The 27554-nt window shown below is 39.7% G+C and overlaps 1 protein-coding gene across 5 annotated transcripts in view; it reads left to right on the forward strand.

Annotated features, from left to right (window-relative positions):
- CDK14 (cyclin dependent kinase 14) overlaps positions 1-27554 on the forward strand; it is a 484579-nt gene that overhangs the window by 121219 nt on the left and 335806 nt on the right. For all 5 annotated transcript variants that reach the window (XM_065583048.1, XM_008169566.4, XM_065583049.1 and 2 more), the window contains 2 exons: positions 6540-6785; positions 27160-27254. In XM_065583048.1, the coding sequence (XP_065439120.1) occupies positions 6540-6785; positions 27160-27254 (341 nt within the window). The remainder of the gene's footprint in view (positions 1-6539; positions 6786-27159; positions 27255-27554) is intronic.

The raw sequence follows: 27554 nt of genomic DNA on the forward strand, positions 1-27554 counted from the left end.
ACAGTTCTGAGACTCCTCTAACTTGTGCTGGGGCCATCACCCAACTGTTCCTGGGACTGGAGGAGTGGACAAAAGATTTCTGGAAAGCCACTTTTGGGGTCCCCTGTTCCCTCCCCCAGTCTGCTGGGTACTGCTCTGTTGCACCCGAGTATTCAGTCCTATATGTTTCTGAACTGTGGATCAGCAGGTGTGCAAATCATAGGGAATAATCTGTTAGTTTCTATAGCTCTAAAATCTGGCAGGCATTCAATGAAATGGTTCAATTTTAAGCACTTTTTTTTCATACTGTCTGGCTCTGAGTGTAATAATTCTTCACATTTTATTGGAAAAATAACAAATTCAGGACACTAAAAGTATCATGGGGTTACCTTTTTAGTTTGTTTTAAATCTATGAAGTGTGCAGTAGCTAAATTAATATTGAGATTAGTTTGTTGAATGTTTTCGTTCACTACAGAAATCTACTCTCCTCCACTTGTCTCAAAAGTAAAGAAAAATGCACCAGGCAGACAGGTGCTGGAGCAAGATTATGATTCCTTTGCTAAGGATTTCAGGTGGCAGACACGTTCCTTTAATCCGTCCCCCTTTTCTCACCTCTTTTGTTTGTTCTCTTCCACACAAATCTCTCAATAGAGATTTGAAAACCGGGGGAAGTCCCAGGCTGAGGCATGTAGACCTTCCATTGTTTTTAATCCTTTTCTCCACTTGTTGTTTACCTTTTGGATGAATAAGCAATATGAAGGTTTTGAGAGCGCTGTTTTGAATCACTTCAATCAGCTGCTGGTTAAGTCTCCTGAAAGGAAGTCTCCAGCAGGGGCCATGCCCAGTGGGACCTGCTAGAGGAGCCACAGTTAGCAAACTGGGAGACTGCCACACAAAGGTTCAGTATAAGGCCAGGTCTACACTAACCCCCTAATTCGAACTAAGGTACGGAACTTCAGCTACGTGAATAACGTAGCTGAAGTTCGAAGTACCTTAGTTCGAACTTACCTTGGTCCACACTCGGCAGGCAGGCTCCCCCGTCGACTCCACGGTACTCCTCTCGCCGAGCTGGAGTACCGCAGTCGACGGCGAGCACTTCCGGGTTCGACTTATCGCGTCCAGACTAGACGCGATAAGTTGAACCCAGAAGTTCGATCGCTCGCCGCCGAACTACCGGGTAAGTGTAGCCAAGGCCTTAGTGTGGTTGAAGGGATGAGTAAGTGAGAGAGGTGAAGGAAGCCAAGCCTGTCACCTAGGGTGAGCACTCGCCCTAGCCTTGGTAAAGGCTACTGAATAAAAAAATCACTTTTAAAAGTTGACATTACTTATTGTTCATATTTAAAGTGTAAAATGAAGAAAAATGACCATTCTGCTACTACATTAGTCTGAATGCTGATTCTGTTTTAATAGTTTAATACCATAACTGTGATATTGTTTGTTAGATCAAAGTTTCTGAAACTTTTTCAGAGTGAGGGGCCACACTTAATACACAGACTGTCTTGTGAACCACTTTCTCCCGTTTGCACTTACGTAATGTTTCTGTGGTCTTGTCTACACTTAGAAAAAGCCCTAATGTAGCAATTGGTAGCCAGCAATTAGTGTAGCTGCACCAGAGCTAACTCCTAAGGCATAGAAGGGCAAATTGGGACTTAAAACACCTTTTGTCTATACTGAAGAATCTGGTGCTGCTACACCAAATAATTGGAGCTATTTTTGAGTGTGAACTATAGCAAATGCTTATATGAAAAAGCAATACTGGAGAAGTGTGTGGATTTTAAGTTGTTTTTAATGTAGTGGTGGTTTTGTATTACAGAAGCACCTAGAATTCCCAACTGAGATTCAGGCCCCATTGCACTGTATTCATATATTCATAGGGCTGAAGACCAGCAGGGACTATTAGATCATCTAGTCTGTCTTACTGCATAACATAAGCCAATACATTTCACTCAGTTACCCAGTATTCAGTCCAATAACCTGTGGCTGACTAAAGCATTTCTTCCAGAAAGGCATACAATCCTGTTTTGAAGACATCAAGCACTGGAGAATGCACTACTTCCCTTGGTAGTTTTTCCAGTGGTTACTTGTACTGTTAAACGTTTGTACCTTATTTCTGATTTGAATTTGCCGGTCTTCAGCTTCCAGCCATTGGTCTTGTTATATCTTTCTCCACTAGATTAAAGAGCCCTCTAATACCCAGTATTTTCTCCCTGTGAAGGTATTCATACGCTGATCAAGTCAATTCTCAATCTTCTGTTTGATAAACTAAACAAATTTGAGCCCTTTAAGTCACTCACTGAAAGGAATTTTCTCTAGCCCTTGAATAATTTTTATGGCTTTCTTCTGCACATTCTCCAGTTTTTCAACATTCTTCTTAAAATACGGACATCAGAACTGGACATTATATTCTAGAATTGATCTCACCAATGCCATGTACAGAGGTAAAATTACCTTTCTACTTCTACTCATTATTTTCCTGTTTATACATCCAAGAACCGCATTGGCTGTTTTTACCCTAGGGTCACTATAGTAGCTCCTGGTCAGTTGTTTATCCAGTGTGATCCTAAATCTTTTTCAGTCACCTGTTTTCCAGGACACAGTTCCCCGTTTTTCAGGTCTGGCCTCCATTCTTTGTTCCCAGATGTACAACTTTGCATGTTGGCTGTATTAAAACACATGTTGTTTGAACGGGCCCAGCTTACCAAGTGATCCATGTGACTGTCCTGTCTCTTATCATTATCTACCATTCCACCAGTCTTAGTATCAGCAGTGATTAGGATTATGGTTCCTGTTTTACAGAGGGGAAATGGATGCACAGAGATTATATGACTTGCTCCCAAGATCACACAGGAATTCTGTGACAGTGCTGAAATTGAGCCCTCATCTTCTAAGACCCAGTCCAGTGTCTTAACCATAAAATCATTCTTCCTCTGTAATGCAAATAAGCTGGTGGAAGTAAGGCAGAGGCCAGACAGCTCCAGACCACCAGCAAGTATGTCCCAGACCACTAAAGATCTACTGACCTCAGTTTGAGAACCTCTCAGTTAGATTACTTGGTCCAAAACCAGGTTTATATAGCGAGGCGTGTACTTGTGCCAGCCTTTTGAGTGGCCAAAATATAAGAATATATATGAAGAAATGACAAAAGTATTTCTTATGCTATGTAAGGAAAAGACAGCTACTTTCAAATCTGAATTTTGTTTGAGTTTGTGTCACACTGTAGTGTGTGGTACAGTGCCAGGCATCTCTGCTGACCTCTTAGATAAAATGAAGGCTCTTTCCATACGCAGAGAAAAGACCCCCACTAAGCCATACTGGTAACTCGTATAGGCAATGGCTCAGTGCTGACATTTCAAACTTTAGACTTAGCAAAGGGTAGATTTTAGTCCTAAATTGGCTTTCTGACAATAGGTGGGGAAGAAGGTATGTGTGTTGTTCAATCCACCTATTTGGTCAAAAAGCATCCCTTTTTAGAGTTCCATGAGGAAAACAGATTAAACAGACGAACCACACCCTTTTGAAAATGGCAGAATTCTGGCATATTAAAAGTTATGAATAGAGGGTTCTGTGGGTCCCTCAAAGGCTTAGTTAATTCAGATTCCAGAGAACTTCAGTATCCCATAGCTCATACTCACTTGATGTGCATGTATAACACTTATTAGTGTATTATATGTGCCCAGGAAGGAGAAAATATATCTAGTGCAGGGGTCGGCAACCTTTAGAAGTGGTGTGCCGAGACTTCATTTGTTCACTCTAATTTAAAGTTTCGCGTGCCAGTAATACATTTTAACATTTTTATAAGGTCTCTTTCTATAAGTCTATAATATATAACTAAACTATTGCTGTATGTAAAGTTAATAAGGTTTTTAAAATATTTAAGAAGCTTCATTTAAAATTAAATTAAAACGCAGAGCACCCTGGACCATTGGCCAGGACCCGGGCAGTGTGAGTGCCACTGAAAATCAGCTTGTGTGCTGCCTTTGGCACGCGTGCCATAGGTTGCCTACCCCTGATCTAGTGCTATTAAACTTGCTAAAGAAATATTTTTTAAGAGTCTGTGAGTGGATTTTTAACAGAACTAGTGAGTGAGGTACTCTGTTCACAGTACAGGCAGAGCAGAGGCAGTAGCAGTCCAAGCTTGTCCATCTTCCCACAGCTTCTTCTCCTGGAAAGGAACACTTCTATGAGTATTGTTCAATCTGCATTTCCATTCATTCCCTGAGTTGCAGAGCCTCCAAGAAGATGACCACTTGGAACAAATTTTGATGGTGGATTTTGTGACGTGGACATTTTACATAGGCCACCAGATGGTAATCTTTTTGGGTGGATTTTTACCTAGTCTAGATTCAAACTAGTGACCTAGAGGTGAAGGAGTGTCCTCTAAGACATCCTATTTGAAACTATTATGATCACTGCGTGGCACACAATACATGGCAGCACATCTGCTGCCTGTGGATTTTCTGTAGGTAATGTGTGCTTAACCCACATCACAGCCTGACACTGGGCAGTAGGTTCTTCAGTGTAACATGTAAACAAAACTCCATGTAAGGCAGATGCAGTAATCACAGCATCATTATGCTGAATTGTAAATATTTAAGCTTAATTGCTGACAGCTGATCTTTAACAATTTCATTAAGACAAGTATGTTTTAGAAGCCTTATTTGTTTTTTGTTTTTCGTTTTTTAGTTTATAATATCTTGGAAGCTGGGATTTTTTTTTTCCCTTCACTGATTTTATTTTACTGGGAAAACATGAATGGCACCAAAATGTAACATTGCTGTTTAACCTCAGCTTTAGTTTGTGCATTTATTGTGTCAGAAACATCTTGGGTTGTGCACCAGCGTCACTGATTTCAGTGTATTTCTAGAAAGAGCAATATTTAGTGTATAAAGTGGTGTGTTTGTTTTTGGCTGGCATAGTGGTAGGGGGAACGGAAATACATTTTAAAAAGGGAAGCCCACTTAACTCCTAAACCAACCAGTTTATTATGTCTTTGTGGTAGTAACAATATACCAAAGTTTAGCTATTAAGTCAAATTCTGCCCAAAAATGTGTGTATGGCTTAGGATGAACAGGCACTGCTCCTCATCTTTGGTACCAGAACAAGTTTTCAAAGCAATGAAGTTTCAGTTGATTGTCTCTTTAAATAAGAAATGAAACTTGTAATCCCTGTATTGGAATATCAGTCATGTACCTTTAATTAGAGTTAAACCTGTCTCTGGTAGTTCAGATAGTGCTGTACAGTGTGTGTAATATTTAATTATGAAGGTAATATTTGGACCATTGTGTGTTCTTGGTGTTTATGGAAGTGTGTTGTGGTATTCAAGAGTATGATTGGTTTGTTCTGTATTGTATCCTTTATTTCTGCATGAAGGCATTACTGTCAGTGAACAATCGAAGTAAATTGAATTTCAAGCAACCAAACCATGAATGGAACGGTGAAGAATGACTTGCTGTTGGAAAACATTTGTTTGCATTGGTAACAGAGTTATAGCTATGAGGGAGGCACCCTGCACAAACACATCTCTAAAACTGATCCCTGGCATAACACCCAATTTGTAATTCTTCAGCAAGTTTTCAAAGTATCATCAGTAAGGGCCCTGCAAATACTTACACACTTGCTTAACTGTACACATTTATAGTCCCACTGATACTAAATCAGTGTTGCCAACTCCAAATGTTTAAAAAAAAAAAAAAAGCTGTGTCATATAATTACATGAGTACAGGAACTGGACATCAAGCAAAACCACAAATTTTGCAAGACTCATAGTAAAATCAGGAGAGCTGGCAACCTGTAATCACAATGGTGCTAACTGAGTGTGTAAAAGATACATATGTGCCTAAATGTTTGCAGGATCAGACCCTCTTGTCACAAACATAGGTAATATAGTTCAACCCTGTGGCAAGAACAAATGAGAACTCTGATCTTTGTGCTTTAGTGTGTCATCAGGCTGAGGTTTCTCATGTTTCAGTACTTGGGTATTGATTTACTAATTTGATTTTCTGGGGCATACGGTGGTGATGATAATGCTGCATAAGCATTATTTTTAAAAATACAATAATTATAAACTGGTATTGACTCTTTGCAGTGCAGCACAAAAGTATGTATGTAAACTGGTATCATTTATTTAAGTTTGCTCTCATCCAATTTTAAACAAATGGAATTCGATCCTGGTTGCAGATACCAGTGACTGGATTGTAGGATGAAGTGGACTGGCGCTGTTACAAAGAATAGCCTGCAAAAGTTTAGATAAAATAGACCCCTATTGAGACATTTTTTTTTTAATTTGTCATTTTACATGATTATACAAACTGTATGTTGCTTCCTCCTTTCTTGTCCTTTCTTTTTTCTCTACCCTTTAAGTAGTATATCTGATTTACTTATTTGTGTACATACCTATTGTGTGTTTGTGTATGTGTGTGTGTGTGTGTGTGTGTACACACACACGCGCGTTTTATAAAATTTCAGTCTTTAAAAAAAGTGTTCTTGTTACACTTGAAATTTCATCTTTTAATTGCAGGTGTATAAATTATATTCAGTTTATTTAATTTGTTTTCTTTCAGATATGTGTCACAAAGATGTCTACACGGAACTGCCAGGGAATGGACTCAGTGATCAAACCCCTGGACACAATTCCCGAGGACAAAAAAGTCAGAGTTCAGAGGACACAGAGCAGTTTTGATCCATTTGAGAAACCAACTAGTCAAGTGAAGAGGGTCCATTCAGAGAACAATGCTTGCATTAACTTCAAAACTACATCAGCAGGGAAAGAATCTCCTAAAGTCAGACGACATTCTAGTCCCAGCTCTGTAAGTGCATCTGGCTATATTATCTATGTGATTACCAGTATCTACACCAAATGCATAAATACAGTATATGTTTCTTACCTTTGTAAATGAAATTCAACACTTCTTAAAGCATTCCTCTCAGATTAAAACTAATGCATTAAAAAAAATGCCTTTTACTGTTGCTACTAAAAATCTAAATTACATTTCACTGTTGTGTTTAATCTGACAATTCGCTCAGCTCTTGGGCAGTTAGTTTCACTTGTTTATGGACAGTTTATGGACAGTGTCTAATCAATTTAACTTTTAGGGTCTCATCCTCAAGTACAATGCTGAAGTATTTGGATTGCTAACTTTGCAGGGGAATGTTTATTTCCAAAGAAAAGTTGTTTTCCTGGAACGTCAAACAAATGAACACAAAACTCCCAAAACAAAGTAGACACATTTATTTTGGACTTAAGTTTTATAAAGGTATATTTCTATTAAACCTGGATGTTGGGCCAATTTTGACTTTTTTGTGTACCTTTTAAAATCCTCTTATTTTAAATGGAATATATAAGTGAAAATAAGGTTACTGTTTTCTGACAGAACCATGCTGCATGTGGAAAAAATGAAAGGATTTTTATCAATGCAGTATCATGTTTGTTTTCCTTATGTGGTGTAATATTTTGAAATTAGGTAGATAAATAAAATGCCATGTCTTTCATGAATAGTGCCCAGACAGATGTCCCACAAGAGACCGTAACAAATTATTGAAAAAGTGTATCTTCTTTTTACTGTAGTGGGATAAATCCATAATAGTGTGACCTTTTGAGATAAAGATTACAGATTCAAGGAGAATTCAAAGAACGCTTCAAAAGTTAGTTGCAATGAAAGTGATTTAAAAGGTTGATTGTCTTTTCTGCTGTCTTTTCTGGATCAGGCAGAATTTTGAGAAAATTCTGTTTCTATGAAGAAATGAGAAAATTCTCTTTTCTAGAGCTGAGCTTTGTTTAACCCATGTGAATTTAACAGATAAGATATCATGCCCTTTGGAGGATGTACTTTGTAGGAAAGGTTATATTTTAAAAGGAACTATCTTTAACAAAAATAAATTTGCTTTTCCATCATGGTGTCATGTTATACAGCCTCTGTCACCGAAGTCTCCCACATGATCCAAATCAATCCGTAAGAAAGAGTTCTTCATAGTGTCTGCTTAGTGACTATAGTCACCACCACCATCACATTGTTTAATGTTTTCAGGATAGAATGGAGCTTTATAGTTATTTCTCAGCTTCTTTGTTAATACAGTGTTTTTCTTGTATGGGTCAGTTTAGGCTCTTCACCTACAGTGTATCCAGTGCTCTAATCTGGTTATGTAAAATAAAAGGTAGGTTTATTTACACACAATAGCATCAGTATTAAAAGAAAATGAACTAGTCATACAGGACACACAAAACCAATATCTGATAAATCAAGATGTAAAGTTTAACTTAATCCTGACTAAGGGCCCTGCCCTTCTCTGATTGAAGACAATGGCAAAATTATTCGCTGGGAGCAGCATTGGGCCTTAAGAAACTGCATGACTAAATAAACTCTCTTCTCAGAGATCCCACGTGGAGAAAGAGGTTTGTATATGAGAGAGAGAAAAATCTGGTCCTTCTAACTGCTATCCTAGACTAGCACCATCTCTTAATGACTTCTTTAGTGTAAATATTTCTTGGTTCTGAAGGATTTATGGACTCCCAATTCTCATATAATCATAGGAATTAAAGATGGAAGAGCACTATGTGAACTTGAAGTCCATCTATCTGATGATGCTGGATTGTTTCCTAAAATACATATTCTGTGTTTTGTTCTGTTTATGTCTGTTAGTTTCAAAAGTTGCAAGCAATGGGGACTTCATTGGGAGATGATTTGCCAGCCTAATGTTACTGCTAGGAAGCTTTGCCTAATATCAACCTAAATTTTCTGTTTCTTAACGTTTTCACATTTTCTCCTATATTAACCTCTTGTAGCTGTCTAAATAATGCCCATTCCTACTGAGTGTTTACAGCCTTCAAATATTTGTGGACTTCTACCATGTATTAGTTGTCATCTAAACAACTTGATGGATATAAAGGTTAACGTAGTTGTTCTTTATTAATCAGTTCCCTTGGCTTCCTAATAATTTTTGTCGCTAATATTCTTTGAACTTCCTCCAGTTTATCAATATATTTCTGTTAATAAAGTGTTTAAAATTAACATTCAACCATATCAGAACTGTGAAATTATCCTTTTCAAGCACATCAAAGTTGCCCTGACCTTTTTTCTTCCCATCTCCTATCACACTGGAAATCTGCATCTAATTCGTTCACCACTATTAACCTTAAGTTTCTTTCAGCATTATTGTTTTTCAGGTATTTCCTGCTTACTAAATTTGTTTGAATCGTGTTTCCGCAACTGTATTAGATTGCATTTTTCTAAGTCCCAAGTCATTTTGTCTAGACCCCTTTGTATTATTTCCACATGCATTTTGCCCAGATTGATTTTAGTACATGTTCATGTTTTCCAAGTACTCTGGGATGTTCTTTATGCGTACTTACTTTGACAGGCTTGTATTTCCTACTCGTTCAAACTTTTGTTCTTTATTTTCTTTCTAAAGACAGACTTCAAAAAGAAGTTCCAGTTTTTTAAAATAATAATAAAAAGCTCAGTATCGCCACCATTTTGGTTTCACATGTTTCCATTTATTAATAGACACCACTTCTCTCTAGTATGTCCTTCCTTCCCCAATTTTTATTTAGAAAATTCCCTTCCCTACCTTTTGACTAGCATTAACTCAGTCTCCCTTTTCCATTGCCTTTATTTCTACCTGCAAACAATTAGCTGATTCTGCTTATTATTGTTTGGCTGCCTCCCCCTCCACTTTTCTAATTTACAGTTAAGAAAAAAATCATATTTTTGAATAGTCCTTTCATGAAGTTACACTGATGGCTACTTCTTCTCTTTCAGAAGACATGTAATGTACTGTGCCTTATTTATGGAGTTTCCTAACAGTCCACATACTCTTTCCAAATTGGTAGATTTCAATGCTTTCTGCATTTTTTCTTTACTAATTAGGGTACCAATCCTGCAAGTGTATAGACACAAGAAGTCTTACTGATTTCAGTGCGACTGTTAATGAATAAAGTAGGGCTGTTCATTAATCGCAGTCAACTCACGCGGTTCAAAAAAATTAATCACGATTAATCGCAGTTTTAATTGCACCGTTAAACAATAGAATACCAATTGAAATTTATTAAATTTTTGGATGTTTTTCTACATTTTCAAATATATTGATTTCACTTAGAACATAGAATATGTGTACAGTGCTCACTTTATATTATTTTTATTACAAATATTTGCACTGTAAAAACAAAAAATAGTATTTTTCAATTCATCTCATACAAGTACTGTAGTGCAATCTCTTTATCGCGAAAGTGCAATTTTCCAATGTAGATTTTTTTTTGTTACATAACTTCACTCAAAAACAAAACAATGTAAAACTTCAGAGCCTAGAAGTCCACTCAGTCCTACTTCTTGTTCAGCTAAGGCAAACAAGTCTGTTTACATTTACATTTACGGGAGATAATGCTGCCCGCTTCTTATTTACAATCTCACCTAAAAGTGAGAACAGATGTTCACATGGCACTTTTGTAGCTGGTATTGCAAGGTATTTCTGTGCCAGATATGGTAAACATTTGTGTGCTCCTTCATGTTTCGGCCACCATGCCAGAAGACATGCTTCCATGCTGATAACGGGTTCTGCTCGATAACGATCCAAAGCAGTATGGACCGAAGCATGTTCATTTTCATCAACTTTCTGCTGGAGGCATCTGACTCAGATGATGAAAATGAACATACTTCGGTCCGTACTTCTTTGGATCGTTATCGAGCAGAACCTGTTATCAGCATGGAAGCATGTCTTCTCGCATGGTGGTTGAAGCATTAAAGGACATATGAGTCTTTAGTGCATCTGGCACATAAATATCTTGCGACGCTAGCTACAACAGTGCCATGCAAACGCCTGTTCTGACTTTCAGGTGACATTGTAGGAGAAGAAGCGGGCAGCTTTATTTCCTGCAAATGTAAACAAACTTGTTTGTCTGAGCGATTGGCTGAACAAGAAGTAGGACAGAGTGGACTTGTAGGCTCTAAAGTTTTACATTTTTTTAACACTTTTTTTTGCACATAATTCCACATTTGTAAGTTCAACTTTCTCGATAAAGAGATTGTACTACAGTACTTGTATGAGGTGAATTTAAAAATACTATTTCTTTTCTTTTTACAGTGCAAATATATGTAATAAAAATAAATATAAAGTGAGCACTGTGTACTGTGTGCTGTAATTGAAATCAATATATTTGAAAATGTAGAAAAGAGCCAAATGGTATTCTATTATTGTTTAACAGCGCGATTAATCGCAATGAATTGTGATTAATTTTTTAATCGCTTGACAGCCCTAGAATAAAGTTAAGTACATGTGTAAGGATTTTTAGGATCAGATACTTGATTTCTTAATTTCCACAATCCTCTTTTCTTAACTCAAATAAACTTACATGCCTGCATCTATGAACCAGTTTCTTATTATACTGCTTCCATATAGCTTTTGGTCACTTCTCTTGTTCTTGCCTATAGAGTTCCAAAAAAGACGCCTCACAAGATAAAAATAGTTTGTTACAATGGCTGCAATGCCAATGAAGAAACAAGAATGTGAATGGAGGGGAATAGTCTTTATGGAATGGGTAACTGTAGCCACTCTGCTTAGACTTGAGCCACATTTGGTCCTGATTGGCAAACCGCAAGGTCAAAATGGCTGCCAAGCCAGGGAGACTGTTTAGCAGCGCCCATCCAGGCCTAGATACATAGTTTGGACTGCAAGTCACACTTCACCCCTGTAGAGAGAGTTAGATCTACCTCTGAGACACAGTCCAGGCAGTCTCTGCTGGAGAGTCTCTCTGTCCCAACCACACACTGAATCCAACATTTCTGTTGAATATTTATCCCTCCCTCCGTGACCCTAACAAATGTATCCCCTGAAAAGACTGACTGCCCCAAAGTTGTGGCATAACACTCAGGGACATTTGGAAACCTGAACGCAAATCTGGCTTGACCCAAAGAGGGAGAGTGCAATGGTAAATCATACATTCAGTAATTAAATGCCAACAAAACATCCCAAGGTTACAGACTGATTGCTTTCCCTAAGTACTGTCCCCCTCCAGTGCATGGGTAGGATGAAAGGAAAATTTTGCTGTAGTAGCAAGAGAGGCCGAATGGCCCCTTTGCTGTTCCCCCAGTTCAGCCCAAGGGGAGAGGGCATGCACAGTTCCCTCCCTCCTGGCCAGTACAGGGGAGTTGCATCTTATGTGGGGGTTAGGTGAAGTCAGTGTGTAAGGCGAAAATTGCGTATAGTCAAACGCTCATTGAGTGGAATGGTGAGTGGAATCGCCTGCACTACAGGTACAGTATTTAAATTATTTTTCTCTTTTTTTTGTTTTATTTTGCCGAGCGCGTATAGTTAAAATCGCGTAAGTTAAATGCGCCTATGATGCGACTCCACTGTAAGAGGATTCCTTGAGCTGGAGGCTATGGTTGGTTGAAAGGGGGAAAGGAGCCACTGGCATGCATCCAGGGAAATCCCCAGCAAACTGCAACCCAGCTAGCCAGACACTGCTATGCTGCCTTGGGAGTGTGTCTGTCTGTCTGTCTGTGTCTGGCTCTCTGGGGTGAGAAGGGGCATGTGGGAGGTGGTAAAAAGGGAGGTTGAGCTGAATTCTCAAATATTTCCCACCTCTCAGTAGTCCAGGATAGTTTCTCCTCTGGCTTGTGTCCACTCAACTTGTATGTTATTTGGGAACATTCTGATGTGTTTGGCTGTCTTGTTACCCAAGGCATGTCTGCATGGATTCCATAGGAGATGACAGGCTGTGGTTTTGAGTAACACGAGTTGATCTGGGTTTTTTTATCTTGTTTTCTTCTAGTCTTTGTGTTCTGTAGCAGATATCCATTATCATTTCCTCTACTACTTATTCCTTGTATTTTTAGACAAAGAATCACTACCAGATTCCTCATTGTCAAATTATACCTTGCTGGGACTGTAAATACTTCTGGCATATAGATTACACCCATCTGAGTTGACATTTCAGTTATGAGAAGCACCCTGCCAAGTTTGTTATGCCCTCTAGGTCATAATCACTATAATTTTGTTTCAGTTCGAGTTCTCTCCTTTTTTTGGTAAGCCTCCATTTATGTACGGATTCTTTGATAGATGAGTAGTATCTTCATCTTTTGTTTAATAAAAATTTCCACTTTCTGCCTTGGTTAGTATTATGCAAATGCATGCCAAATCATTTGCATTAGGCAAAAATTCTCATTTCACCTCTTTTCTACCATAGCTTAAAGCCTGTCTATGCCTTCACTTCTGTAGCACTCACCAAAAGAACGGTGAGCTTGTACACAAGGTACTCTGGCTATGACCCACCTTCTCTGATCATTTAATTCCAGTCTCCTATCAGTTCACACTCTAGAATATAGCGGTAACTCAAAAGATAACAAACATTCTCAAGGTTTAACCACACCACTTCTTTACAGGACATCATTAGAATATTCTATGACTTTGGCCTCTAGTTCAATCAGTCTCAATAGCTGAAACAGCTACATCTCTACCGCTGTCCTCGGGAGCCAAAAAATCTTACCGCGTTATAGGTGAAACCACGTTATATCGAACTTGCTTTGATCCACCGGAGTGTGCAGCCCCGCCCCCCTGTGCAATGCTTTACAGCGTTATATCCGAATTCGTGTTATATCGGGTCACGTTATATTGGGGTAGAGGTGTATAGGGCAGCTTTGTGTTGCTGGGTGAAGAGCAAGCGGAGAATAATTGCTCAGCAAGTGGGATATTCTCCATGTACACACACTGCAACTTCTGTTACTGTTGTTGGGAGATAGAACACGGAGGATTTTGTGAAATCTGGGATTGTACGTTCCTGGGCACAGTTTCTGCCATTCAGAAATGAAATGATTTGCTGTTAAGCAGCTTGCCTCATTTAAATTAATGTTGCACCTCTCCACAGCTGCATAGAAGTTCTAGGTTGCTAATTAGTTCTGTAGCATAAAGTGAGAAGTTGTTGCATGAATTGTTTTTTGTTTACTTACATGTTTAGACTTTAATATCTTCTGACGGATGCAAACTCATTATGTAAAACTATGACCTTGTATTTTGTTTTATTTTCACACACTTATACACAGTAGCTGCTTTTTCGTTCTGGGAAGCACACTGCAGCTCCTGTGTAGACATACTGTTACCTAGATTAGAGGTCCCCGTATGTAGTTACAGAATTATTTATTTGGAAAGAAACTGAATTTTGTTATTGAATAAAATTCCTAGCAGAAGATATTGATGCTCTTTGATTAACACAGATTAATTACACAGGCATCAGGAATTCTAATCTTCTGCTACTCCTTTGGACATGACAAATCTGCATGTTAAAAGTATGCATGTAGCCAGCTAGGTAAATTCATTGCCCTACAGCTCAGGACAACCCGAAACCTTAATACAGACAAAACATAAAGGGCCACTGTCAACTTGAAATGAACGGTCTGTTTCAGAAAATGAATTCAAAGTAGTCCAATAGTGCACCTTTCCAAGAGTGCCACTGCTAATTTATTTGGTTTTACAGTCAAATGCTTTTTAAAATATGGTGTTCTTTCCCCTGTAACAACTGGGTGAAAGACTCGTACAAATAGTGTATAAAACTATATGGGAGAAACAATGAAAACCATTAAACAGAACAAATTGGAGGGAAAAGAAGGGTTTTATTTTTTCTCTAATTGTTCAGTTATAGTAATATTAGGTGCTAATTGGAACAATAGATAAAACATTTTCATAGAGAGGGGTGTGATTTTTCAAGTTGGTGCTGTCCCTTTAATTATTCCAGTAACTTGGACAAGCTGCTGAGGTGCACATACAAATCTTGGCTGCAGTGAATGACCTGATGCTGAAAATAAGAGTCCTCCTGCCTCAGGTTTCTTATAACCACCACTAATTAGCAGAAGAAAGCAGACCTGTCAGTTGTGGTATTCTAAGTTTCTTTGCTGGCTCCATTCAGCCTGTCACGTTCACGTACTGTATTTTGGAGCACATGCACATAGCTGATTCTCAGTGTATACCCTGCCCAAGTTGGAGTATGGAATACAATTGCCATTCACTGATACTTTCTTAGGATCTGAGGCACAATTTCAGATTGTGCATATTGGTCAGTTGAAGCATCCAGGATTGTAAAATGAAGTTCAGATCAGCAGTCTCGGGGACATACGCAATAGCGCAATGTTTAATTTATATAATCTTGCTTTAAAAAGAAAATTTGAGTCCTATTTTATTGTTTGACAGCCAAATTTGGGATCCAGACTATGTTTGGACAAGTGACCTTAATTATTTTTTTCCTATCCTACCATAAAGTATTCTTTACTTTGATAGATATTAGGGCTGTCAAGTGATTAAAAAAAATAATTGTGCAATTAATCGTGCTGTTAATAATAGAACACTATTTATATAAATATTTTTGGATGTTTTCCACATTTTCAAATATATTGATTTCAATTACAACACAGAATACAAAGTATACAGTGCTTACTTTGTATTTTTTAATTATAAATATTTGCACTGTAAAAATAGTATTTTTCAATTCACTTAATACAAGTACTGTAGTGCAATCATGAAAGTTGAATTTACAAATGTAGAATTTTGTGCAAAAAATAAAACAATGTAAAATTTTAGAGCCTGCAAGTACACTCAGTCCTACCTTGAAGTCTTTAAACCACGAGTTGAGGACTTCAGTAGCTCAGACATAGGTTACGGCAGGGGTCGGCAACCGTTCAGAAGTGGTGTGCCGAGTCTTCATTTATTCACTGTAATTTAAGGTTTTGCATGCCAGTAATACATTGTAACATTTTTAGAAGGTCTCTTTCTATAAGTCTATCATATATAACTAAACTATTGTTGTATATAAAGTAAACAAGGTTTTTAAAATGTTTAAGAAGCTTCATTTAAAATTAAATTAAAATGCCGAGCCCCCTGGACTGGTGGCCAGGACCCAGGCAGCGTGAGTGCCACTGAAAATCAGCTCGCGTGCCGACTTTGGCACGCGTGCCATAGGTTGCCTACCCCTGGGTTAGGGGTTTGATACAGGAGTGTCTGGGTGATATTCTGTGGCCTGCGTTGTGCAGGAGGTCAGACTAGACAATCATAATGGTCCCTTCTGACTTTAAAGTTTATGATTATATGATTCTTATTCAGCCAATTGCTCAGACAAATAAGTTTGTTTACATTTGCAGGCGATAATTCTGCCCGCTTCTTGTTTACAGTGTCACCTGAAAGTGTGAACAGTTGCTTGCATGGCACTGTTGTAGCCAGCGTTGAAAGATATTTACGTGCCAGATGCACTAAAGATTCATATGTCCCTTCGTGCTTTATCCACCATTTCAGAGGATGTGTCCATGTTATATTCAATAACAATCGAAAGCTGTGCAGACCAAAGCATGTTCATTTTCATCATCTGAGTCAGATGCTACCAGCAAAAGGCTGATTTTCTTTTTTGGTGGTTTGGGTTCTATAGTTTCCACATCAGAGTGTTGCTCTTTTAAGACTTCTGAAAGCATGATCCACACTCTGTCCCGATCAGATTTTGGACGGCACTTCAGATTCTTAAATCTTGGGTCGAGTGCTGTATCTTTAGAAATCTCACATTGGTACCTTCTTTGCATTTTGTCAAATCTGCAGTGAAAATGTTCTTAAAATGAACAACATGCTGGGTCATCATCCGAGACTGCTGTAACATGAAATATAGGGCAGAATGCAGGTAAAACAGAGCCGGAGACATACAATTCTCCCCCAAGGAGTACAGCCACAAATTTAATTAACACATTATTTTTTTAACAAGTGTCGTCAGCATGGAAGCATGTCCTCTGGAATGTTGGCCAAAGCATGAAGGGGGATACAAATGGTTAGCATATCTGGCATGTAAATACCTTGCAATGCCAGCTACAAAAGTGCCAGGAGAACTCCTGTTCTCACTTTCAGGTGACATTGTAAATATAAAAAGTGGGCAGCATTATTGTTTACATTATCTAATGTAAACAAACTTGTTTGTCTTAGCGATTGGCTGAAGAAGAAGTAGGACTTAGTGGATTTATAGTTTAACATTGTTTTGTTTTTGAGTGCAGTTATGTAATAAAAAAAAAATCTACATTTGTAGGTTGCATTTTCACGATAGAGATTGCACTACAGTACTTGTATGAGGTGAATTGAAAAATACTATTTCATTTCTTTATCATTTTTACAGTGCAAATATTTGTAATAAAAATAATATAAAGTGAGTACTGTACACTTTGAATTCTGTGTTGTAATTTAAATAAATATATTTGAAAATGTAGAAAAACATCCAAAATATTTAATAAATTGCAATTGGTATTCTATTGTTTAACAGTGCGATTAATTGCGATCAATTTTTTTAGTCATGATTAATTTTTTGGAATTAATTGCATGAGTTAATTGCGATTAATCGACAGCCCTAATAGATATTTAAGTGTTTTTCATGTTGCACTAGCTGGTGACTTTTGTAGGTTTACCTAATTACTTTGCTTTCCTAGAGCAACCTGTAATGTCTGTGTCATTGATCTGTTAATTACAATGCATTTCCAAAATGTAGGCGTATCTATTTGTGTGCAGTGGTGTAGTAGCCATGTGAATCCCAAGATATTAGAGAGACAAGGTGGTTGAGGTAATATGTATGAGCTTTATCTCTGAGGTAAGCTTGAAAGCTTGTCTCTCTCACCAGCAGAAGTTGGTCCAGTAAAAGATATTACCTCATCCACCTTGTCTCTGCATATCTAGTTCACAGATTAAATAACACTTACATTTAGTTATTAAAAAAAATCAAAATACTAATTTTCTGTCACCTTGTTGTTAATGGAAAATATTTTAATTGTGGTAGTTTATTCATATCAAATTAAGGTGCATAAACAATGTGTTATGACCCTCTGGAGAGTGTAGGGAGTGTTAACATGCAGCTCCATTGGCCCCCAGCAACCTCGCTCCCTCTGGGAAGCCCTGGCATTTGAGCTGCAGTCCCCTTACTGCTTTTGTCTTGCCCGCAGGCAGGCTTGTGGGGCTGCAGCCAGGGAAGGCACATCCCAGCACTTCTTTCCCTGACTGCTGCCTCGCAAACCTGCCTTCCGCTTGCTAGCAATTGCTGGATAATAGCAACTTTTTGCTGGCGACTGAGGGGTTGCTAATAAGCAGAATGTACTGTATTAAACATTTTAAAGACTTTTTCTGAATGTGGAAATCTCTTCCACGTGGGTAGTTTTCCATTTCATATTTCAGTCTGATTGTGTGATTTTGTTATAAAAAGAAATGCATGTAAAACTCATGAATGTAGAGCAGTGGTTAGTAAGGGCCAAAGGCTTAGCTCAAGCTGTTTGGGGCAAGGAACCTTCAGCTGTTCCTTGGCTGCTGATGCTAAATGCAACTTGAACCCTTTCCTACTTCTCTCATTCAGGTGGGTGTGGAGCACCTTTGTGGTCTTTCCATCCCATCAGTCATCCTTCCTCGTATCCAACTGTGATGGCTGGGGAGCTTCGGAGTTTTGTGTGGGAGATGTCCCTTCCTGGCTGAATGTGAGACTTGGCCTGGATGGTAGTTCTGTAATGAGACATGGTGAGATGGTATGGTTTTTGATCCAAAGATCTTCCTACATACCTTTCAGTATTTGGGAAAGGAGAGGAAAAGAAACCCCTACAAAGACTGCCCGACTCCCTTGCAGGAGCTGAGTAGCGAGTATTCTTTGACCTTAACAGCCATAAATTTGTGCACATGTATTAGGGTGACCAGATGTCCCGATTTTATAGGGACAGTCCCGATTTTTGGGTCTTTTTCTTATATAGGTTTCTATTACCCCCCCCCCCCCCCCCACACACACACCACCTGTCCCGATTTTTCACACTTGCTGTCTGGTCACCCTAACATGTATTGGAACATGGATGGGGATATGCCTAGTAGAACTTGGGGGTGGGGGTTTGGAGAGCTCATCGGCAACTGCAGTTGGGGACAGGATTCTCTTTGTACCCCTCATGCGCTGAGCCCAACTGTCCTCAAGACTGGTCGGCTCAGAGCACAGGAGGTTTGTAGGTTTGTTCATCTTTGTGTCACTTACTGCCTCATAGCCAGCTGTGCTTCAGGTTTGATCCTAAGCTATTTAACTTTAGCATGTAATAGGATCTGGTCTCTCCACAAATGAGTAACTCCCGAGAGCCTGTGTGTGGTTTGGTAATGAAAGCTTTATCAGGATCTCGTTGGAAGATATTCTCTCCTATGATAGAGAATAGACCCTGAGTTGTTGTAAAGGACTATCTCTTGACTTGTCCTTTACATTCAGATTTTCCTTACAATGGATTTAGTATATAGCAAAACAGATGGATCTTCATTTTGGATTTTAAATAATTTACAATGGAACTGTGAACATAATATTTTTCCCTTGAGGATAATTTCATATTGAAGTTTAATATTCTGTTAAAAAAATCTATTTAAAACTTAGGCTCAGGAGTGTGATGGTAAAGTGTGACATTCACAAGCTGTTTTGCAGTTATGAAAAATGCATGAGAACGTAACCCACACAGCTTGTATAAGAATAGTCAGGTGGCTCTAGATGTAATTTTCCATTAAAGCTATCTTTACCAAATAATACACTGATTCTTGAGAATTTCTAAAAGCTGGTGTTCACAAGTCAGTATAATGCCAAGTCACACGATAGGATCCCAGATTAAATCTGCAAAATACCCTAAAGTGTATGTAAATGAAGTGGTCATTTGAAATTAGTTACAATGACCCTGCCAACACTCTTTTAAAACAGATTCTTCCACCTCCCACAAGTTGTGTGTGTGTTGTTTTTTTTTCATTTCTTTCCACTGTCATTTCCCCTCATTTGGCATACTCTTTCCTCTCCCCTTGTTAATAGGATTCCTGTGCTCCATTGATTTGAAGGAGACTTACCTCATGTTTTCATAAATCCATCTAATCAAACTATTTTTTTTCATATTAAGGGCCATTGTCATTGAGTGGCTTTACCCCTTGGCCTCACATTTGTACCTTCTGCAGTCTCCAACATAAGAATGGCCATACTGGGTCAGACCAAGGGTCCATCCAGCCCAGTATCCTGTCTACTGACAGTGGCCAATGCCAGGTGCCCCCGAGGGAGTGAACCTAAGAGGTAATGATCAAGTGATCTCTCTCCTGCCATCCATCTCCTCCCTCTGACAAACAGAGGCAAGGGACACCATTCCTTACCCATCCTGGCTATTGGCCATTAATGGACTTAACCTCCATTAATTTATCTAGTTCTCTTTTAAACCCTGTTATAGTCCTAGCCTTCACAACCTCCTCAGGCAAGGAATTCCACAGGTTGACTGTGTGCTGTGTGAAGAAGAACTTCCTTTTATTGGTTTTAAACCTGTTGCCCATTAATTTCATTTGGTGGCTCCTAGTTCTTATATTATGGGAACAAGTAAATAATTTTTCCTTATTCACTTTCTCCACACCACTCATAATTTTATATACCTCTATCACATCCCCCCCTTAGTCTCCTCTTTTCTAAGCTGAAAAGTCCTAGCCTCTTTAATCTCTCCTCATATGGGACCCATTCCAACCCCCCTAATCATTTTAGTTGCCCTTCTCTGAACCTTTTCTAATGCCAGTATATCTTTTTTGAGATGAGGAGACCACATCTGTACGCAGTATTCAAGATGTGGGCGCACCATGGATTTATATAAGGGCAATAAGATATTCTCCGTCTTATTCTCTATCCCTTTTTTAATGATTCCTAACATCCTGTTTGCTTTTTTGACTGAAAGAACCAAAAATGACTTTTTACACAGAACAGTCTCTTCTTGGAAGTTAGATGCTCTTTTCTATTGTCTGAATGCTTTATTTCCCTTCTTGGCCTCTTTAAAGTCAATACTACTTCATTGAGTGCTTGCTCATGTCCATTCCATGCGAGGTGTGTGCGTGCCGTGTGTACAGTTGCTGGAGATTTTCCCCTCAGTGGTATCCATAGAACTAGTTCTAGGCCTTCTGGAGCCCCACGCATGTGCGCTGGTATAAGGGGCGCCGCCAAATCTGCACCCTTTCAGTTCCTTCTTATCACCCATGACGGTTGCCTGGAATGATCCTGTTTGCTTTTACAAGGCTTCTTTCCCAGTGGTTTGGACTCTTTTTTGTCTTACATTAAATAGTTATTGTAGTTAGTGTATATAGTTCTAAGTTAGTGTATATAATAGCGTGAATAGTTGTCCCTGTCATCGAGGGACTTTTGCCCCAGGCTTTAAGCTCTGGCAAGCTGATGCTAGTGAGTGACCTATACTCTGGCTGTCTAAAGTGCCTTGGGTAAACTCATGTTAAAGAGAAATGCCAGATCTGTAGGGGCTTCAGACCACACACTCAAAAAGATAGAGACATTTGTCTGAAGGCCTTACTCGTGAAGGCAGCCCTCAGACCAGTCTCGTAGCTGAGCCACTCTGAATCGGTGCCAAGCACTTAGGTTTTTTCTGTGACGCACTCCACAGGCACTATGTTCTTCCCAGCACCGTTCAGAAAGTGTAGGAAACAGAGAGAGGGCCCTCTCCAGTGCTGAAGAGGGACAAGCAGGGAGTGGCATTGAGACCCAGGCTGGGCCACTTGTCCTCCCCAGAGCCACTGTTGGCTCTGGTGACTCTGCCTAGAGTGCCATGTCCAGTCTGGGACCCACCTCTGACTCCTGGGAGCAGTCGTGGGACCTCGTGCTTGTGGGCCCCTTAAACTCCAGCTACAAAGGACCTGATGTCCCCCCTGATCCCACCGACCCTTCAAGGTCCCCTGCTAACCAAAGCAATGGGATAGAAGGGATCAAGGGGTGTGAGCTCCATTGCAGCACTGACCACTGTGGCATTGTTCAGGGGAAAACCCTCCATGGTCCCGATGCAGTGATCTCCGGCCCGTCAGTGGTTACCATTTCCCTGGCACTGCCTGGAGGTGGAAGCGGGTACTGTGCCGCCATAGTCTTCGAGGGAAGAATCCTATTTGGAGTCTGAAGGGGAATCCTTCTTTCCAACGAAGTCCTATCGGTGCCCAGCCTATGCACTGGACTTCGGTACTTACCCCTTGGCTGGCGCATGGCCACTGGGCCACTGGCCAATGCAGTGGCAGTGTTGGAATCCTTGGGGGTTTTGCCCAGTACAGGGTGCCCCTTCCCACCGTTCATACTTGGTGGTGTCGGAGAGGCGAGCCACTGTTTCTTCCCATCCAGTGCTGGACCCTGACTCTGGTGCTGTTTCTGGTACCAATGTCTGAGAAATGGCCCCAGTGGATGTGGTGCAGATGAGGAAGAGGAGGCAGCCCCTCCTTCAGTGCAGGCTTCTTCCTCGTCATCCTTGGATGAGGCAGTCGTAGGCCCTAGTAACCTGCTCTGCCAGATGACTTCAGGGCCCATCAAGAACTCCTGAAAAGGGTCACCACAAACGTGGGTCTGGAAGTCGAGGAGCTAAAGGAGTCTGCACACAGCCTAGCTGACATTCTGGTTGTAGCGGCTCCCTCCAGAAGTGAGGTTTGTAATGGGTCAACACCACTACCAATGCACAGCACTTCCCTTTGGCCTGTCGGTAGCCCATGGCTCTTCATTAAGTGTATGGCGGTGGTAGCAGCCTTCCTCAGACGTCGAGGTGTCCATATCTACCTGTAGTTCGATGTCTGGCTGATCAAAGGCCACTGGCAGGCTCAGGTCCAGCACAGCATCAGTACAGTACAGGCCACCTTTCAGGTGCTGGGACTGTTGATAAACGAGTATAAGTCAACTTTGGTCCCGGTTCAGAGAATAGAGTTCTTTGGGGGCAGTGCTTGACTTGACCCAGGCCAAGGCCTACTTACCAGAGGCCAGATTCCGAGCTATGTCAGATCTGATCTCCAAGGTCACGACCCACTTGGGTTTGCCTCAAACTGTTGGGTCAGATGGCAGCATTCAACTATGTGGTGCAATATGCAAGGCTGTGCCTCAGACCCCTGCCAATGTGGCTAGGGTCAGTCTATTCCCTGAGCAGACACAACTTCGACTCAATAATCACGATTCTGCTGCTGGTCCTCCGTTTGCTGAGTTGGTGGAGAGACCCAGGTTCCTTAATGAAAAGAGTACCCTTTGCCGCCTTGCATCTGTTGGTAACTTTAGTTCTGGATGCGTCAGACCTGGATTAGGGAGCCCACCTTGACAATCTTAGGGAACTCAGAGCAGTATGTTTGGCTTGCCAGGTGTCCCTTCCCAGGTCTCAGGCAAGGTGGTACATGTCTTGACCTCGAGGCATCACATTTCCCCAGAGCCCAAAAAACACACTGGTGGATTGCCTCAGCAGGTCCTTTTCCTTTCGCTCTGAATGGTCTCTTCATCCGGAGGTCATCAGTGTCATCTTCCAGAAGTGGGGACTCCCAGGTGGACCTGCTCGCCACCGACAGAACAGGAAAACTGCAGGAAAGGCATCTGCACATCATTGACCAGATCTCTTGCTACCTCCTGGGCAAAGAGAAATCAAGTGTCATATTCAGGGGCTTGAGTGGTTGCCACCTAGATAAATGTATCTTCCGGATAATGAAAGATCTCTTTTAAAGCTTCTGCTTTTATTATCACATACCTAAGTCATAGGTCCTGTTAATAATTTTTTAAATTAGTTTTAAATGTGAACAGGAAAATGACTTCAGGCTAAATTCAACCCTCATATTAACATCATGAGTTTTTGTAGTACTATAATTTATTCTTGTGAGGGATTGAAATCAGCCTCCACACGTGTTCAAAATCACTTATATTCTGTCGTCATCCAAAATGCTTCCAGTTTCTTATCTTCTTGTTCTCTGTTTTTGTGGCAGCTAATTTATCAAAAGAAACATGGTTTTGAACAAAAAAGAAAAATCATTTTTAAACATTTGAAAGCTGTGGATTGAATAAACTGTTTTAAGGTCTTTAGATTTTTTTTATATACAGTACTATTAACTTTAAAAATGGTGGTGTTTGCTGTAACAATTAAAGGCTAATTTTAAATAGATGGGAATGAGTGGCCCTTCCTGTATTATAGAAAGATTTATAGGTATGGATTTTTCTGTTTAAAGTATTGCAGAAATAGACATATGAAACTGGATGTACTGAAAGGAGGGGAAAAAACCTCCCAATTTTGTGTATGCAGTAAAGTATTTAAATAGAAACATCTGGGATTTCAGAGTTTACATGGCATTTCAGATGATTTAGATTCCAAATTTATAATTTATAACAATTTTACAAAATTTAATATTAATAGAGATTGTTTTGATTCTTTAGAAGATCAACCTCTGCAGCCTTTTAAACCCAGACATTACAATACAAGGCTATTGAAATAAGAACCAGAAAATTAAACTGATTGGTATACTGTATTTTCCAAGACGAGTGAAAGGTACCATGTGAAATTGTGAAATGTAAATTAGTGTCCATTTTATTTTCATGTTTAATAATCAAAATTATTGTTAACTGCTAGCATCAGCAATTGGTGAATTTTTTCAAAGATTAATTGTGCTTGCGGTGTGTATTCTCAATATCACTTTTCAAAGTTTTTTGTGGTCTCTGAAATGTCTTGCAGATTAGTTTGCAAGTTTCATGCTAATATATCATAGCAGCAGTCTCTGGCAATTTGTGCTTGTGAAAGGTAATACAGGGAGTAACAGAACAACTTAAAGGGCCAGTTTTTAAAGATCTATAGGTATCGAAAGATGCAGATAGCAGCTTGTGAAAACACCACTAAGCACCAATATGCATCTTTAGGTGCCTGAACACCTGGCCTACAACATCCTACACTCTATTGCGGCTAGACACCCCAATAGGGTGTGACACTGCTAGGACTCCGTACACTTTGGTTCCACCTTTGGAAGTGGCAAGGATCACATTGGGTTCTGGATCAGCAAGTTATCCCACCCTGTGGTCCAGCTAGATCAGAGGGCCAAGATCCAATGCAGAGGCTTGTGCCTCTTCAGGAGGACTAAAAGTACACCCTTTTGGCCAGATCAGAGGGTCAACCTGGGGTACTGAGAATCACGGTCTGCAAAGGGGAGAAGAGCTGCCAGGTCTTTCTGCTGGGTCTGGACAGATGGTGACTGAGTAGCTTTCTTGTTGCTTTGGGGTTGTTCTCTCTCAGCATGACCAGGCACTGGACCAACTGGGAGTTGTGACTGCACAGTAAGGGAGACAAGGCCCATCCTGCTTCTGTGAAGCTGGAGTCTGTAGCCTAACAGCTGCTGATGCATGTGGCAGAAGTGCCCATCATGCAGAGGCAGTCAACACCGGCACCTCTCCTGCATAGTCAGTAGTGAGCTCTTCCTCTGGCCATCTTACTGGTCCTGCCCAATGCAAGCTCTTCTCATCCTCCGCCTACTCTCAGTGGGGATGCAGCAGGCTTCCAAGGGGGGATGAATCAAATAGATATGATTTTAAACCAATATTTTTGACAGCTGGAATAGGGGGAAGTGAGTCTGTGGTTGAGGGAATAATTATTTGATTTTATTGTAATGGATTACCTATCAGAGTCCTAAAGCAATAGTGATTCTTAAGACCTCTACGTTATGGCAACTGGCGGTATTACAAAACAAACAAAAAATCCCGAAACAACACAAGTAAATCTCAACATGAAAATAGGCAAACTACATACAAGAAAAGTATAACACAGTAAACCAGCTTCATCATATTCGAACAATATGGAAATCTAGTGATGGAGGAGCCTCAGAGGTGGGGTTTTTTTTTTGATAGTTTTGCAAAGCTACTACGTTGTAGATTACTTTCTCCCTCCCCTCAAACAAATACACACCCATGCCTGTTGGTAATGGCTCACTGGGAAGCAAGCTGATAGCAGACAAACCTTGTCTGATGGATCCTTCTCCTTCCAGTAATTACATTTTCATTTCAGTTAGGTTTTTGGTCCTTAATTTTTGTGTTTTTAGCCCCCCCCCCCTTCTCCTCTTCCCGCAGTGGAAAAGGGGGAGTGGGGGGGGGGAGAATAGTTTAAACATAATCTCACTTTCTCTCTCAATGTTTTTTCTCCTTTTGCATTGGTAAAATATAAGAGGAAGGGGGAGGGAGGAACCCAGAATGAATTCGGGACTGAAAATAAAAAACAGAAATTGAAAATTTCTGCAAAAACAAAAAGTGGTTTCTTTGACTAGAAATATTTATACCACGTTACACCCTCATGTATGCCATAACTATATATATTATACATATATACGTATATACTTCCACATATGTATCAGAGATGCATGTCTACAAAGAGACACAAAGGATACATACGTAATTGTTTTCATAGACTATTGTACTGAAATAATGAAGATTGCGATAAACATTGTTTGGTATTCTCCTGCTGCGTAGGCTCTGTTAAACAAAATGAAGATAAACGGTGCTATTTTACAAGACAGAGCCCTCTGCATAATTTTCCTTATTTTCAGCACTTTCAAATTAATCATTTTCGAGTGTATTTTTAAAGGTGCAATATGAACCTCTACTCTTCACAGCTCTAGTTATTGTCAGTTTTGTTATGGTTGTGTAAAAGCTTAGGTTATATTCCCAGCTGTTGCTAAAGCCAATAGGGGCTATGTCTGTTTGCACTAGCTGAAAATCTGAGCCTGTGCTTTTTCACTGAACAAAGTACTGTAGTTAACTTGATTCAGTTATAGAAACCCAGGCAGCAGTCATTAAGAATAAAGATTATAAAAAACCATACTGCATACACATGCCATTAAAAGGCATGCTTTGATTGTGTATGCAAACCAAAGAATTTTAGGATCAATTCAGAAGTGAAATTCACCCTTAGAGGGCCCATTCCATAAGATATTTATATCTTCTGGGAGGTGCTCAGTGCCCTAAGTGCCACTGACAGTATTTTTTACACGTTTTCATCTAAGCAGACCTATGTGATTACCTTGCCTATTTTATAGAGCAGATTAGAATCTTGAATTACACTTATTAAAACAGATTGATTGGTTTAGCTGGAAATGATCCACTTCTGCATATAAAGTTTTGTAAGCCAAAAGTGGAACACAAGCCTCTTGTGACTAAGAACAAAATCCTTTTGATGGCTCCACTGATACAAGAATATGGTTGAAATAGGTAACCACAATCTGGAGTGTTGAATTACATTTATTTGAGCAGCCTATCAAACATTTTACATTAGCTCTGCTGGATTCTTGCAACCAATATTAAAAAAATTCAGACATAATCCCATCCGTTTCAGTAATGTCGTTTAGTCTTTCATGGTTGAATCAAAGCAGTTAATTTTGGTGTTAATGCTGAAAGTTCCATCCTTTATTTTTATTTAGCCTACAAGCCCCAAGTTTGGAAAAGCAGACTCTTACGAAAAACTGGAAAAACTAGGGGAAGGATCGTATGCCACAGTGTACAAAGGGAAAAGCAAGTAAGTGGATTTATTATTATTAAATATGGGGAAAGGGTTGGCAAATATTTTATATACATGGGTCACGATCCTGCAATTGGATGCAGAATCAATGCATTCATGTGCAATGCCATTGACTTAAGTGCTAGATCTTCTTGCACTGATCTGAGTGAAGGATTGTAACATAAGATATTATAGTACCTCTGTGCCAGGACATTTTAATATAGCTCTGCATTGTTACTTTCTTAAATAGGATCTCAGAATCTTGTACACTTTGTTATATCAGTCAATGGGTTACTCCTTCAGTATTTTCTCAATATA

This window comes from Chrysemys picta, chromosome 2 (genome assembly GCF_011386835.1).
Source record: "Chrysemys picta bellii isolate R12L10 chromosome 2, ASM1138683v2, whole genome shotgun sequence".
Taxonomy (NCBI): Eukaryota; Metazoa; Chordata; order Testudines; family Emydidae; genus Chrysemys; species Chrysemys picta.